General features: G+C 38.0%; 1 protein-coding gene across 1 annotated transcript; it reads right to left on the minus strand.

Moving 5' to 3' along the window:
• Positions 1-642: 642 nt before the first annotated feature.
• Positions 643-3519, minus strand: LOC139721795 (echinoidin-like). The gene is made up of 3 exons (XM_071633118.1): positions 3378-3519; positions 1859-2027; positions 643-1172 (listed from the first exon to the last, which is right to left on the minus strand). The coding sequence occupies exons 1-3, from the start codon at positions 3500-3502 to the stop codon at positions 942-944; spliced, it is 525 nt and encodes a 174-aa protein (XP_071489219.1). The 5' UTR covers positions 3503-3519; the 3' UTR covers positions 643-941.
• Positions 3520-13660: the final 10141 nt, after the last annotated feature.

Consider the following 13660-nt stretch of genomic DNA (forward strand, 5'->3'; position numbering starts at 1 on the left):
TCTTGCGTAGAGTAAGATGTTGTTTATACTGCAAATGATTTGCAGGTGTCATGTTCACTACAAACTTTATTGATCTAGCTTCCGCCCGATATCTAGCGATAATTCTGATCTCTTGTAGCAGCTACTGTAAAAGAGGAAATTTTCGCGATGTTGAAATTTTCGCGCATTTCGCTGCACCCAGAAACTAGCCCAAAAATAAAAGTACGTGATTATTTCTACTTCCCATACGTTCGAATAGTTGATGTCTTGATTCCGCGGAATTAAAAACACGCGAAACTCTTCTTACCTGGCCGAGCGTGAAAAATTAGTCTCGCAAAAATATCCACTTTTACAGTACCCATCTCATTCAATCGTGAACTCTACATTCCTTTGTATGGCTCTCTCTCTCTCTCTCTCAGTCTCTCTCAGTCTCTCTCTCTCTCTCTCTCTCTCTCTCTTTGTTTCATGTCCTGTTTAATGTTCAGTGTTGTATATTCTTAAAACCATTGCCAATTTTCTACTAACAAAACACAACAACATCCTTCCACTTTTCTTTATACGACGTAAGACGAAAGCACGTGCAATACACATTTTTGTGTTATGATATATGAAACTGATTTTATTAGTCAATGCGACGAGATACCGAGCGCCTGTAATTTGGAAATTCATCATCTCAATTCAGGACAATGTAAAGTGAAGTATTAGCCAAGAAAGGAGAGAAAATTAAATGACTTAAACTACAAGACTCGTCAGTGCTATTCGTTTCAACTCTTTCAGAAAAAAAGATCATCACTGAAATTTAACCCTTTTCTCCCTACAATTATGATAAAAGACATAAAGGTTACTCATTGTTGTCAAATAATGGTTGATTCCTTCGGTTGTCAGATTGATTCGCCCGTCAGTGGTGACCGCACACGCGCCTCATCCCTCATGCACACCGGCAACTTCTAGGGGCAGGAATTTTAGGCGCGCATTTTGCACATGAAATGGCGAATAGATTTGTTACTGCACGCGAGGTCGTTCCACTTAGCCGGGCTACAGGCCTTGTGTCCGATTTCCACGCAGTCTTCATTACCACTGTTGTTCGGCTCTCCGGGCAGCCAAGCTCTGAAGTTGAATTGAGTTCCGTCACTCCACACCATCGTGCCCTCTCGCTGGATGTCATTCAGTCCGATCCACATCTTAGTGTTGCTCTGTCGAGTGAGGACATTGTGGACCTTTATCTTTTATTTCAGTGTTCACTGCTTTCATGTGGTGTATAATAATTGTAAGGTAAACTGCTCGGACTTAGACGACACAACTTCCATTGATACATCTGATATATTGGGGAAACACGAATGTTGAATCCTTTGAACTGTTATATTGCAATGATACTACGCTTGTAGTGATAAAGATACAGTGGTTTTTCCCACGTTTTCCATTTTCAGGGACGACAATGGTATTTAGGCCCGAAACAACCCCGTAGAACCCGTATTCATAATGTCATGAAGCTTGACCAGGTAATACAATAAGGATCTACATTAGCGTTGAATTTTCAGTTTTGTAACGTGATGACGTCGTGATCTGTTTCTTCCATGGCTCTTTAAAAAATTTATGTTTTCAAGAATATGGTCAGTGTTAATCTGTATTATTTGTAGGTTCTATCTTGTTCTCATTTCATTGGTGCTGCTGTAATTATTCATGATCGCCCATGTCTATACATGAGACTGTGTGAAACCAACCAACAAACAAAATCAAACAAAAACGCCAGTGTTCGTTCGTGCATCATGGCTACTCAGAAATCAATAATTGCTCTGCTTTATAATTTTATTCTTGTAATAATTTGTGTATCTCTGTGTTGTTGTTGTTGTTGTTGTTGTGTTGCTGATTCCAACCTCACCTGCACTCCACTCTGAGACCTGAAGTAGTTGTACACAAAGTTCTTTTCCGACTCAGAATGGATGGACACCAAGTGCGCAGCGGCATCCGGGCACCTTGCACTGTTGAGCGGCCTGAAAGTCTTGCAACGGTTTTCGGCGGCACCCCATGTCCGTTGTTCGTTGAAAAGTCTAACAAATCATTATAGCAGGATTGACCATTATGTTATTACTTGCAATGATGATGACCAAAATCACAAAACAGACGACAGTGACAAGTGCGCAGTTTTCACAAGTCCTACAGGCAAAACATAATTGAACCGACTGAAAAAAAAAATGGAGCAAATTATCCTGACTTTGTCGGCAGTCTGAGGACACTGTTTGCTGTGGATGCATGCGTCGTTAAAACAGAAGTACACTGTACATTCATTTTTCATCAAACTTTTCCTTTTTTTTGGGGGGGGGGGGTGGGGGTGGTTCGCTATAAAATAAATTTAATCTGTAGAGTCCCAGAACAAATGCATAAGTTGAATGTAGTTTAAGGCGACAGCCAGGAAAAGGACGACTTTTTTTTTTTTTTTTTTTTTTTTGCTTTTGAAACACATGCTTATAAAACATCTATAGCATAAGGGTACGATTTCTGTAAAGGGATACCCAGGAAAATAGTAATCAGTGGCGGATTGCAAAAGACTGCACAGATGTTGTTTTTGTGAAGTGAATACTTTTTAGACGAATATATGTATATATATATACAATGTATATTATTATATACATGCATACATGTGGTGAATCTGCCATGTATCAAAAACAAAGACCTTTTCCAGCGATACTTAGTCCTGAAACGAAATTAACTTTCAGATTTTTTTTTCGACAAAGTTGACGTCTTTAAGGTAGTCTTTACTTTGGTAATCGTTGAGCGCATTATGTAACTGCTGTCTCGGATATAAAATGCTTTTTTTTGGGGGGGGGGGGGGGAGGGGGTGTTACAAGGCCGGAGACTAACATAGTCGAAGACCGTATAACCTTGAGAGCGACTTTCACAAAAATAGTGACTAATGTTCCAAATATGCAGGGGAAAATTTTGTGTCAAAAATTTGGTACAACCTTTTGATACTGAAATGTGCAAAAAAAAAAAAAAAAATTAACACAACAAACCAAGTTAGAACAAACGCTGGGAAATCCAATACTCTTATTCGCATTATTCGTATTGTGAAACGAGCATGAAGGCCACATATATAAATTGCCTAGATTACACTTTGCTTGAAGATAACTTTGATTAAAGTTAATGTTGAAGGTTCTCTCGTGAAGATCTATTTTCTCATTCTTGTCGCCATTGCTTTCGTTTGCTGTGATTTACCTCAATTTTTAATAGGAATGTAGCAAAACATACTGTCGAATCTCGATGACTCTATAACGAACGCTTAATATAATATACTATAGAGGATTTTTTTTTAATATGAAGTTATTTATTTTCTAATTTATTAGAATACTCATTACCTCGTCAGAAATCTGAGATGAAAGAGTAAGTTATGCGACTATTACCTGTAGCAGAAGCTACCGTTTTGCCTCCAGCCAGCAGGGCAGCCGGCATCCACCCCTCTCGGTCCGGAGAGCAAACCGGTGAGGAGCAGGACGACGAATGTGGTAGCAAGCTTCGGAGTAGCCATCGTGATGTCAGGAAACCAACGTCTGGTGAGTATAGGTCTCCTTGTGTTTTTCTCCTCGCAGAATACCCCTATATATAGCATTATTTGCGTGTGTTTCTGGTATGCCGAAGCGTGTGCTCTGACAATCCGGGAGCAGAATTACTTTGAATAATCCGATTCATGAAGTCAAAGTTTCACTCGTCATATTTCAACCACTTAAACGGCAATCTGATTTATTTTGTTGCACTTGAAACATTGAAAACAAGAGTGACATATCATCTATATTCTTCACGTTTTCCTGCCAACTCTTTTTTTTTTCTCAAAGGTTTCGAGATTAAATTTCTGTGTGTTTGTTCATGTAGAACAAAGTAAATAAGAAGAAGAGAGATTCTGCTAGGCAAATCCATTCTTTTTTATTACAGGTAACGATTGGGGACACCTGTCAATCAATTTGAGAAAACCAACAAACTTGTTCTGCTTTACGAAATATGAGTAAGGAAATAATAGGTATTGACAATGATATCGGGCGTTTAGTATCACATAATTTACAGCAGTGATTTCTGCAATGAGTTATGATGTTAATGATACGAATGAGGCAGGTAGTATCATTTGCGTATAAGGTGTAAGATTTAGATTTTTCTGAAAATGTTTATGTACTACAAAGCGAAAAAGAAGAAGACATATTTCCATAAGCAATCTCACTCTTTTTATATACAACTAACAGTTGGGGACACCTGTCAATCAATTTGAGAAAACCAACAAACTTGTTTTGCTTTACAAAATATAAGTAAGGAAAGAATAGTATTGAGAATGATATCGGGCGTTTAATATCACATAATTTACAGCAGTGATTTCTGCAATTAATTATCATGTCAAAGACACGAATGAGGCAGGTATATCATTTGCGTACGCTTTTGATATTTTTTCTGACAATGTTTACCTTGTTTTATCTCACTGCTAGTTCTCCCAGTTCGTAGCTAAGATTTGTATATGGGGGGAGGGGGTATGGTCAATAAAAAAAAAAATATATATATATATATATATATGTACACACATCCTTATATATAGATTTGTATATATATTTATATGCATATGGAATACTAGGAGTATGGTCACAATCAGCACTCATAACATTGAAAACAAGAGTGACATATACCATCTATCTTATTAGATGCTTTTCTGCCAACTCTTGAGATCAAATTTCTACGTGCTTGTTTATGTACTAGAAAGTTCGGACGTTTAATATCACATAATTTACAGCAGTGATTCCTGCAATTAGTTATTATGTCAATGACACGAATAAGGTAGGTATATCATTTGCGTATGCTTGTTATTTTCTTTTTCTGAAAATGTTTATCTTATTTTATCTCACTCCTAGTTCCCCAGGCAGCCCGTAACTAAGATTTATATTAGGGTGGGGGTCAAAATTTGAAAAAGTGGACCTCTCAATAATAATTATTATATACTCCTTCCACACCGTATCTCCTATTTTGTAGTGGTGTATTTTCTGGGAGTATATTTTCTAAGTTAAAATCAAATAATTTATTTTATAACTTTTTCCCTTTACCTTTAATAGTTTGGTTTGATGGATTATAATGTATCAACCATAAAGACAAGTATCTAGTCTACTCCGTGCCGCTCAGTGCTTACGTTCTTGGACAAGTTGTTTTTTCCCACCATGTCCATCTTGACCCAGGTGTATAAATGGGTATCTGGTAACGCTAGGGTAATAATAATTGCAGGGCCCTCTGGTAAAGCAGTGGTAACACCACTACCCTGGATAAAGAAGACCCTAACTATGATTATTATTATGAATATTATTATTATTGCTATTATTATTATTATTATTATTGTTATTATTATTATTATTATTACTGTTATTATTATTATTATTATTATTATTATTATTATTATCATCATCATCATTATTAGTACCATTACTATTATAATCATCTTATTTCCGCTCTCTCCTAGTCCTACCCGCACGTAACGGGAACTTGAATGGGGGTGGGGGTCAACTTATGAAATAGGAAACCTTTCAATAATATACACTCTTTCCACACCTTACAGCGGAGTATATTCTGGGAGGGGTATATTTTCAACTTCAAAATCGATATTTTTTTTTTTTTTACCTTTGATAATTTGGTTTCACTTATGTATTACCATGAAGAAAAGTTTCTGATCTTCTCCGTGTTTATATACTCAACTGTTCTATCCTATTTACGTTGATTTATAGTTTAGTATATAGGCATGGAGATGATCAGAAAAGTATCTTCAGCAAGTTCAGCATAATCCGTTTGATTTGTGTTGCTGAAGGTGTCACCCACTTCTTTCAGGATGGCGACATCCTGGTGATGAGTATAGCACTGCAGTGGATCCAGGAGGGGGCGCACCGGGGGCGCACCGGGCGCGCGTCCCCTCTTGATTTTTTCTTAAAGCAAAGAAATAAAGAAGAAAAAATGGGGGAGCGCGTGCGCCGCCCCTGGCCTTAATTTGTTAAAGGGGATGGCGAGTAACCGATCAGTGGGAATCAGTGGGAATGCTGAGGGATGATTGTTCCAATCCTTGTGGGATTCATTTAAGAGTACATTATATATCTACTGTTGTGTGAAAATTATTTGCTTCAGAACAGTCTCATATTCAAGTAATGTGCAGATTAATGCCCCGTCACTGACCAGGGACGCTTACCTGGAAACATTAAACTGCACATTACATGATTATGAGACCATTCTGAAGCAAATAGTTTTCACACAAGAATAGATATATAATGTACTCTTAAATGAATCCCACAAGGATTGGAACAATCATCCCTCAGCAATCCCACTGATTCCCACTGATCAGTTACTAGCCATCCCCTTTAAAGGCGCCTCGAGTCCCCTTTACCGAATTCCTGGATCCACCCCTGTAAATTGAGGAGGGCAAGAGACCTCATTCGAGTTTATGGCTGTGTACGCAGAAATTTCAATTTTCAATTTCAATTTCAATTGTGGTCCAGGGGGAGCAAAAATAGATGTCGAGTTGAACTGATTCGGATTTGGATTTATTTTATTCTCGATATCGCATCAATCTACAATTCATTCTTTTCTTTTCCAGCATTATCATCAAGCATATGGCTATTTTCCTCAAATTCAACAATTTTCATGACACATACATCTGTGACATAAAAATCTGTGACTGTTGCATGATGTTCTTGAACAACTCAAACATGCCTATAAACGGTCATGGTCGAGTTTGGTTCATGATACTGGTTCTCAAAGGGGTTGAATACAGTTTAAGTTGAGATCTAACTTCAGATTTCTAGCATTTTTTTTTGGAGAGATGACGAGAAACTACTTATAAAATGTGAAAGAGCAAATCGGTTTTGAAATGGCTGAGATATCCAAATAGAGTGATCCTACACTAAAAGGTTGGACCCACCTTTTATAACAATGACTTTGCTTTACTTTGTTTTCAGATGTCTGAGCCATTCCAAAACCGATTTTCATCATATAAACTTTGGATTCCTCTTAGAATGACATGTTCTAAGGGATTTCTTGATATCTCGCAAAAAAGTTAAACCCCAATCCTCATCGCCACCAATACTTTAGCATTCTTTTACCATAAATCTATCTCAGCCATTCACTCTTATACTGAAGACTCTCAATCCTACACTGAGAGGGAGTGAGTGTGTTTATGTGTGAGTGTGTGTGTGTGGGGGGGGGGGGGGGGGGTCAGGGGGTCATTCGCCCCCAGAGACATTGCTCCCATGAAACATCTGCAAGCTATTAAAGCCAAACACAAAACTACCCACAGACATAACCCTAACCGTAATCCCAATCCACACAACCTAAAACTAATACAACCCAAACGCTAATCCTGTAAAGTCCTTATGAGGCACATATTGAAGACCGGAAGAGTTATCGCTGGAGCTAATGTCTTGTCATTGGAGATTTAATCTCTATCAGGGTTATTTCCATGGATTTGGATAATATGTGACACATCTACAACGGACCCGTGACCTGCTCACCAAAGTGGGTGTGCGTGTTGTCGAACGAACCCCTGCCTACATGAACAACCACACCCCCTAGTTACGGGCCTGATCATCTCCTGCCAGCTCTCTTTTCAAGAATTTTCAAAGATTTTGAGATCTTAATTTCTGTGGGGTTTTTTCTTCACGCTTAACAAAAACAATAATTCCCCCCCCCCAAAAAAAAAAAAAGAAAAACACGCATGCGCGCAAAAAACAACAACAACAAAGAAGCAAGCAAACAAACAAACAAAAAAGATGTTCAATAGCAAATCCACTCTTTACACAGATACACTTTATTGGGGACACCTGTCAATCATGTTAAGAAAACCATGCAATTTGTTCTGTTTCACGTAATATGAGAACGGAAAGAGGATGTAAAAAGAAAGATAAGTACGGCTATGACACAATAATTTACGGCAGCGATTTCTGCATGGTGTTGTGATGTCAATGATACGCATGAAGCAGGTAGTATTGGTGCACGCTTGCAATTTTGATTTATGTCAAATGTTTATCATATTTTCATCTCTTTTATATAGTAGTTCGCCTGTCAACTCACTTCTCATAGGTTCCGAGAATGAATTTCTGTGTTTTTTTTTTTTCATGTGTACTTAAAGAACAAGACATATTCCGTAGAAAATCTACCCTTGTACCAGATTGGGGATATCTGTCAATCACTGAGAAAGCAACGCATTTTTTTCTGCTTTACGAAATATGAGTAGTAGTACATCATGTACAGGGAAAACGATGTATGCAGGATGATACCGGACGTTTAATGTCACATAATTTACAGCAAAGATTTATTATTATCTTCTTCTTTTTTACATGGCGTTACGAGATAAAATAACACGCATATACACGAAGTAGGTATAGTGTCATTTGGGCATGCGCATGATTATGATTTATTTGAAAATGTATATTGTAAAACCACTACTTTCTACTTATCTTTCCTTCTCGTTTTCATTCTATCCGCTGTTACTCTGCTATTGCTATCAGCTATCAGCTGCCCAGTGAACATAACTTTCTAGCTTTTTGGAACAAAATCAAATAGAATATTGAAAAAAAATTGAAAGGAAAATGGACATTTACCTTCTAATGAAAAACCGTTTTCTTTTCCTAGATAGTTATGTCTTTAGGCCTACACGAGTGTCTGATTGGATTTAGATACATTATGTTTTTCTTTTTTAAACTGTTTAATGTCTAGCAAATATTAACATGAACAGAGTCATCTGTTTGCTTTGTTAATTCCAAATATCTAAAATAATTACATGTATCATGTAATCATAAAAATAATGTTTCATGTAACCATATCACGTTGCTCGGAGGTGGATCCTATTTTTAGGCCTATACAAAGGATTTTAATGCCTTAATCGGACGATTTCATTATGCAGGTGTTTCTGTCAGTGAGTGTGTACCTTGACTGCGCTGGTCATTCTCCAGTTGAACGCCTAAAGGATGAATGCTCATGGATGAGAATTCATTAGACATATGAATTATGAATATGAAGGAGTAATTCATTTGATATGTATGCAAGAATCTTTGTTTGCCGATAATACCGAGTTGAATATTCCCTAACACACCACACTGTCAGGAAACAGAAAAAACAAATGGAAAACCTGGTGGAGGGGTAACGATACACGTTCGTGACTCAGTTCGGTTTGAGGAAGTTCGAATTCATAACGAAGAAATATAAGTACAACTGATTGATATATATTTTGAAGATTGTGTTTTCTCGGTAGTGAATTGTTATAATCCTTGCAAGAATTGTATGATGATACTCTGAATATGTTACTTTCGAAGGTGAGATTTTATCGAAAGTATTGATAGTCGGTAATTTTAATTCTCATAATGTACTATGGGGCAGTGTACAAACAGATTTCAACGGTAAATTATTGAAAAGTTTATGATGTGTAATAACTTAGTTGTTTTAAAATAATGATGGTTCTGGAACAAGACTGGATAGTTAAACCGGCAAGACGTCTTGTTTAGATCTGTCCATCACATCGCCTTTTTTTTTCTCGAAACCCAGTGAGAGATTACCTCATGAATTACGCATAACTCAGGGCACCTGCACATCTGTCATACCGAGTGCACGCGACGTAAACAATTACGTCGCGTCGTAATTCGAATTGCTACGCGACGTAATTCCGAATTACTGCTCAACGACTTAACGTCATGACATATGAATTAGTGTCGTGTTGCAATTCCCAATGCTAAACAACGTAAATAATTACGTCGCGTAGTAATTCCAATAACGACGCGATGCAAATAATTACGTTGTGTTGTAAATAATTACAACACGACGTAATTCCGAATTACTGCTCAACGACTAACGCAGCGAATTAACGTAGCGACGTTAATTCAACCAATGGGATCGTTCGTAATAGCGTGTGAAAAAAACAGGAGGAATGAAGCGCATGCAATCCGCTCACTGCGTGCTGGTGGTGAAAACCGGAGCTGGCTGTACAGCAGGGAGGTGGAAGTTCCTTTCCACCTCCTTGATATACAGCGAGCCATATGTCATTTCGTTGACAGTACAATCCTATGAAATGTTTATTACCTAAATTATAGGGCCTACATTGTATCAGAGAATATGTATTCAAGGTATACCCGCTAACCAATTACTGACAAACATGCTGTAGGAAATGAGTGTCTAGCCCTTTGGCACGTGCACCGTGATGCATCACTGAGCAAATAACGAACGATTTCATTGGTTGATTTAACGTCGCTACGTTAATTCGCTGCGGTAGTCGTTGAGCAGTAATTTGGAATTACGTCGTGTTGTAATTATTTGCAACACAACGTAATTATTTGCGTCGCGTCATAATTGGAATTACTACGCGACGTAATTGAGTATATGAATATTAGAACGACCCAAGTCCATGGAAGACCATTTCGAGTAAACTAAAAAAAAAACTTCATATCTTTTTTATTTGTTCAATAATATTCTATTTAACTGTGATAGGAAGGCAACATTGTATGTACAAATTAGAACATTATGACAATTAACATTTACATTAATTGTGGAGAGGCCATTTTGTGAGGTGGACTTGGGTCGTTCTTTGATTTATATGGACTCGGGTCGTTCTTTAATTCATATCCATGATATTCTGCTATAGAGATGAGAGAAGGATGAGAGAGGGCGCTATTATATGAATGTAAGAATGACCCAAGTCCTTCATTCTTAAGGCCGTGTCACAAATAAAATGTCATCAGCCTTCAAATTGCGTGCGACTTGCAAAGAACAATTTTGACTACCCGGAGGTCCCCGTAGATGATCCGCACATGACAGTACCTGTTGGTCATTTCGTCGACAAAATGACCGTTTCGTTAACGAAATTATTATTTCGTGCCCGAAATATTCATTTACTTAAAAAAATGTTGTCATTTCGTTACAAAATAATCATTTCATTGACAAAATGACTGATTTCGTAAGGAAATACTGTATTCCATGCGACACTTGGCGCTTCAAGGTTTTTGTCCATGGTTTAAACCATGGTTTCATTTGTACCATCTTCGTGAATTCGGGCCATTTAGTTTATGAAATTGGCGAAGGGTTTGCATTCTGAAGTTGGCTCCCGAAAACGCTTCGCTGGAATAATTAATTTTGTTCATGCATCGCACCACCTGAAGCCAAGTGTCTGAATTCCAACAGAGCCATCTTTCATCATTAGTGTTGGAATTCTCAAGAATACCAATCCTCCCATGCAGGTGTGACATTACAACACAAGAAATGAAAGGTTTGAGGAACCTTTCCAATAAAAACTTGTATCGTGACCGTGCCAGCTGCCATAGGAAAGACAGTATTTCTTCTCAACACAGTGGACTACAAAAAGAAATGTTACTGTGATGCTAATAATGAGGAACACTTTGCCACAGACGCATCAGCTGATGACGAAAAGAAACTTGTCTCCATCTTTAAAATCTATGAAAAAAGAGGGGGATATCACAACAAAGGTGAGAACATCTATACCACGACCAAAGGAAAACATGCTTCGATTGTACTGCGCACCAAATACTCATAAGGAAGGTTATCCCTATATGAGGTAGTAGGTGAGCCTATAAGTACTTCCTTGGTTATCCCAAGGAGGTTTTGTACATAGAGTTCCAACTGGCTGTAATTATTCAAACAGTTGTCAGATTTCTATTGATGTACAAAAGAATTCCACAGGTGCACTTGTGCCTTTGATGATCGATGTTCGACGCCGCCGTCTTGCTGAGCAATCTGAAGATTCATTTTGAACGTTATCATAATGTTGGCCATATTTTGCTTATTTATTTCATTAAATGAAATGAAATTTCACTTAATGATAAAGCATGTAAAACAAAAGTCAATTCCGTCCAGAAATTTGCGCAAAGGAGTAAATCAGAGCTGTATCATGTGAAAATGTTTAAAACTTTACCATCCTGGAAAGCTGGTCTTATCACTTTTCTGCTTAATTTCCACAAAAGAAACTAATATTGAATAATCTTCAATTATAAATCTTTATTGATAGATATATCAGATTAGTGCGCGGGTATGTCCAGTCGAGTAATTTTCATCTTTATTTCAGCATTTTTTGCTCGATTTCTATTCGCGCATGCTCGTGTCTGTACCACCTACATTTTATAAGAAGGGATAGCGAAAAGTAATTACAGTACTCTCCGCGTAATCGGGTATCGCTTAAATGGGTACTCCGTTTAATTGGGTAGTAATGTCAAAGTCAATTCCAATGCACATTAAAATTACCTGATAATCGGGTTGCCTCTCCGCATAAATGGGTAAATAATTTTCTTCTAATCTAATTTCTACCCACATTTATCGCAGATAAAATACTTAAATAAATCACGAATGTCAAATTTTCCACGGCTAATCGTGTTCTCTGCTTCATTTGCAAAGAAAACTTATCATTTTGGGGAGTGATTAAACATGAAACACACATGTACCAGTACCGACTTGCCGCACGTAAACGAACATTACAAATGTAGCTGGCACTCACAACTACATAAACAGACAGGAGTTGAACACACTATCTTGCGCTCCTCCCTTGCTCCGCAACAACATTCACCATACGAGAAGTTTGCAACGAAAATCAGTTCATGCACCAGCTCCATAATTTTGCTTTTCCTCAGTCACTTCTCGAAAAGTAACCCGACGTTTTACGTGACTAGTCCACCCAAAGTTACGTGTTCATTTTGGAAAATGCCTGCATGTTAGCGAGGGGTCTATAGTAAAACGACAAAGTTTTCAGAAGACATTTTTGTCCATAAAAAGAGTATAAATTCTTGCTCAATTCAATTGAATTGAATTGATTGAATTGATTAAATTCTTGCTCGTGACTGAGCATGTAAGGTATGTATAATGTGCCGTGCAAGCACGCGTGTTAAGCATACAGTGTAGGTGTTTGGATGCAGTGTACAGTGCATGTAAATACACATTGTGTGTGTCATTGTGAATGAGACGCGTTCTTCTGTTAATCGGGTACTCCGCTTAATCGGGTATGAAACGCTCTGCCCGAGCCCATCCGATTATGCGGAGAGTACTGTACCATCACAAAGACAAACAATGTATCAATATCTTCCTTTGAAAGTGGCTGGTGATTATGCAATGAGACACGAGACAGTTGTCTTCGTATCTGTGCGGCAGATCCTGTTTGGCACATACTTCAAATATTTCTTTATAGTGGCGCCATCAAACATGGGATCTAAAGGAATAACACTGTTGTTACTCCATCTCTAGAACCTCCTTGGTTATCCTTTACGCCCTGTTGTTAACAGCATCATTATTGTAATGGTCTGTAGGATACTATTAATGTATTAAGGGCTTTGGCAGTTATCAAGCTCAATTGGTTGGGAAGAATGACTTCGCCCATATGCATACTATTCTGAGGTACTTATGCTGAAAAACAGGCAGCTGACCACTGACTTCACGAGGAGAGACAACGTTTACTATAATTTACCTTATCCTCTTCTCTAAATCTCACCGATCAATGAATCTCTCCGTAACATGACTAAGGGACGTTAAACTCCTTATGTGCCATGGTGTAAACCCCACTGTGTGCCACATTATTCTGAGACAGCAACATAAATGGAGCAAGATACTGCCCAAAGTCAGCAACAAATTTCGAAGATGGACAAGGATCGAGGGGCCATTTAGCGTGGGCCGCATGGAACTGCATGAATGGCGACCCTCA

This window comes from Diadema antillarum, unplaced genomic scaffold (genome assembly GCF_040938485.1).
Source record: "Diadema antillarum isolate AM-2024a unplaced genomic scaffold, OU_Dant_1.0 scf00000150, whole genome shotgun sequence".
NCBI lineage: Eukaryota > Metazoa > Echinodermata > Echinoidea > Diadematoida > Diadematidae > Diadema > Diadema antillarum.

Bases quoted from the DNA above. Each gene is read 5' to 3' on its own strand.
- LOC139721795 (XM_071633118.1), bottom strand. From the start codon at position 3,502: ATGGCTACTCCGAAGCTTGCTACCACATTCGTCGTCCTGCTCCTCACC. The intron at 2,028-3,377 runs GTAATAGTCGCA...ATGATTTGTTAG, and splicing joins AACGGTAGCTTCTGCTACAG to ACTTTTCAACGAACAACGGA. The intron at 1,173-1,858 runs GTGAGGTTGGAA...CTCACTCGACAG, and splicing joins GGTCTCAGAGTGGAGTGCAG to AGCAACACTAAGATGTGGAT.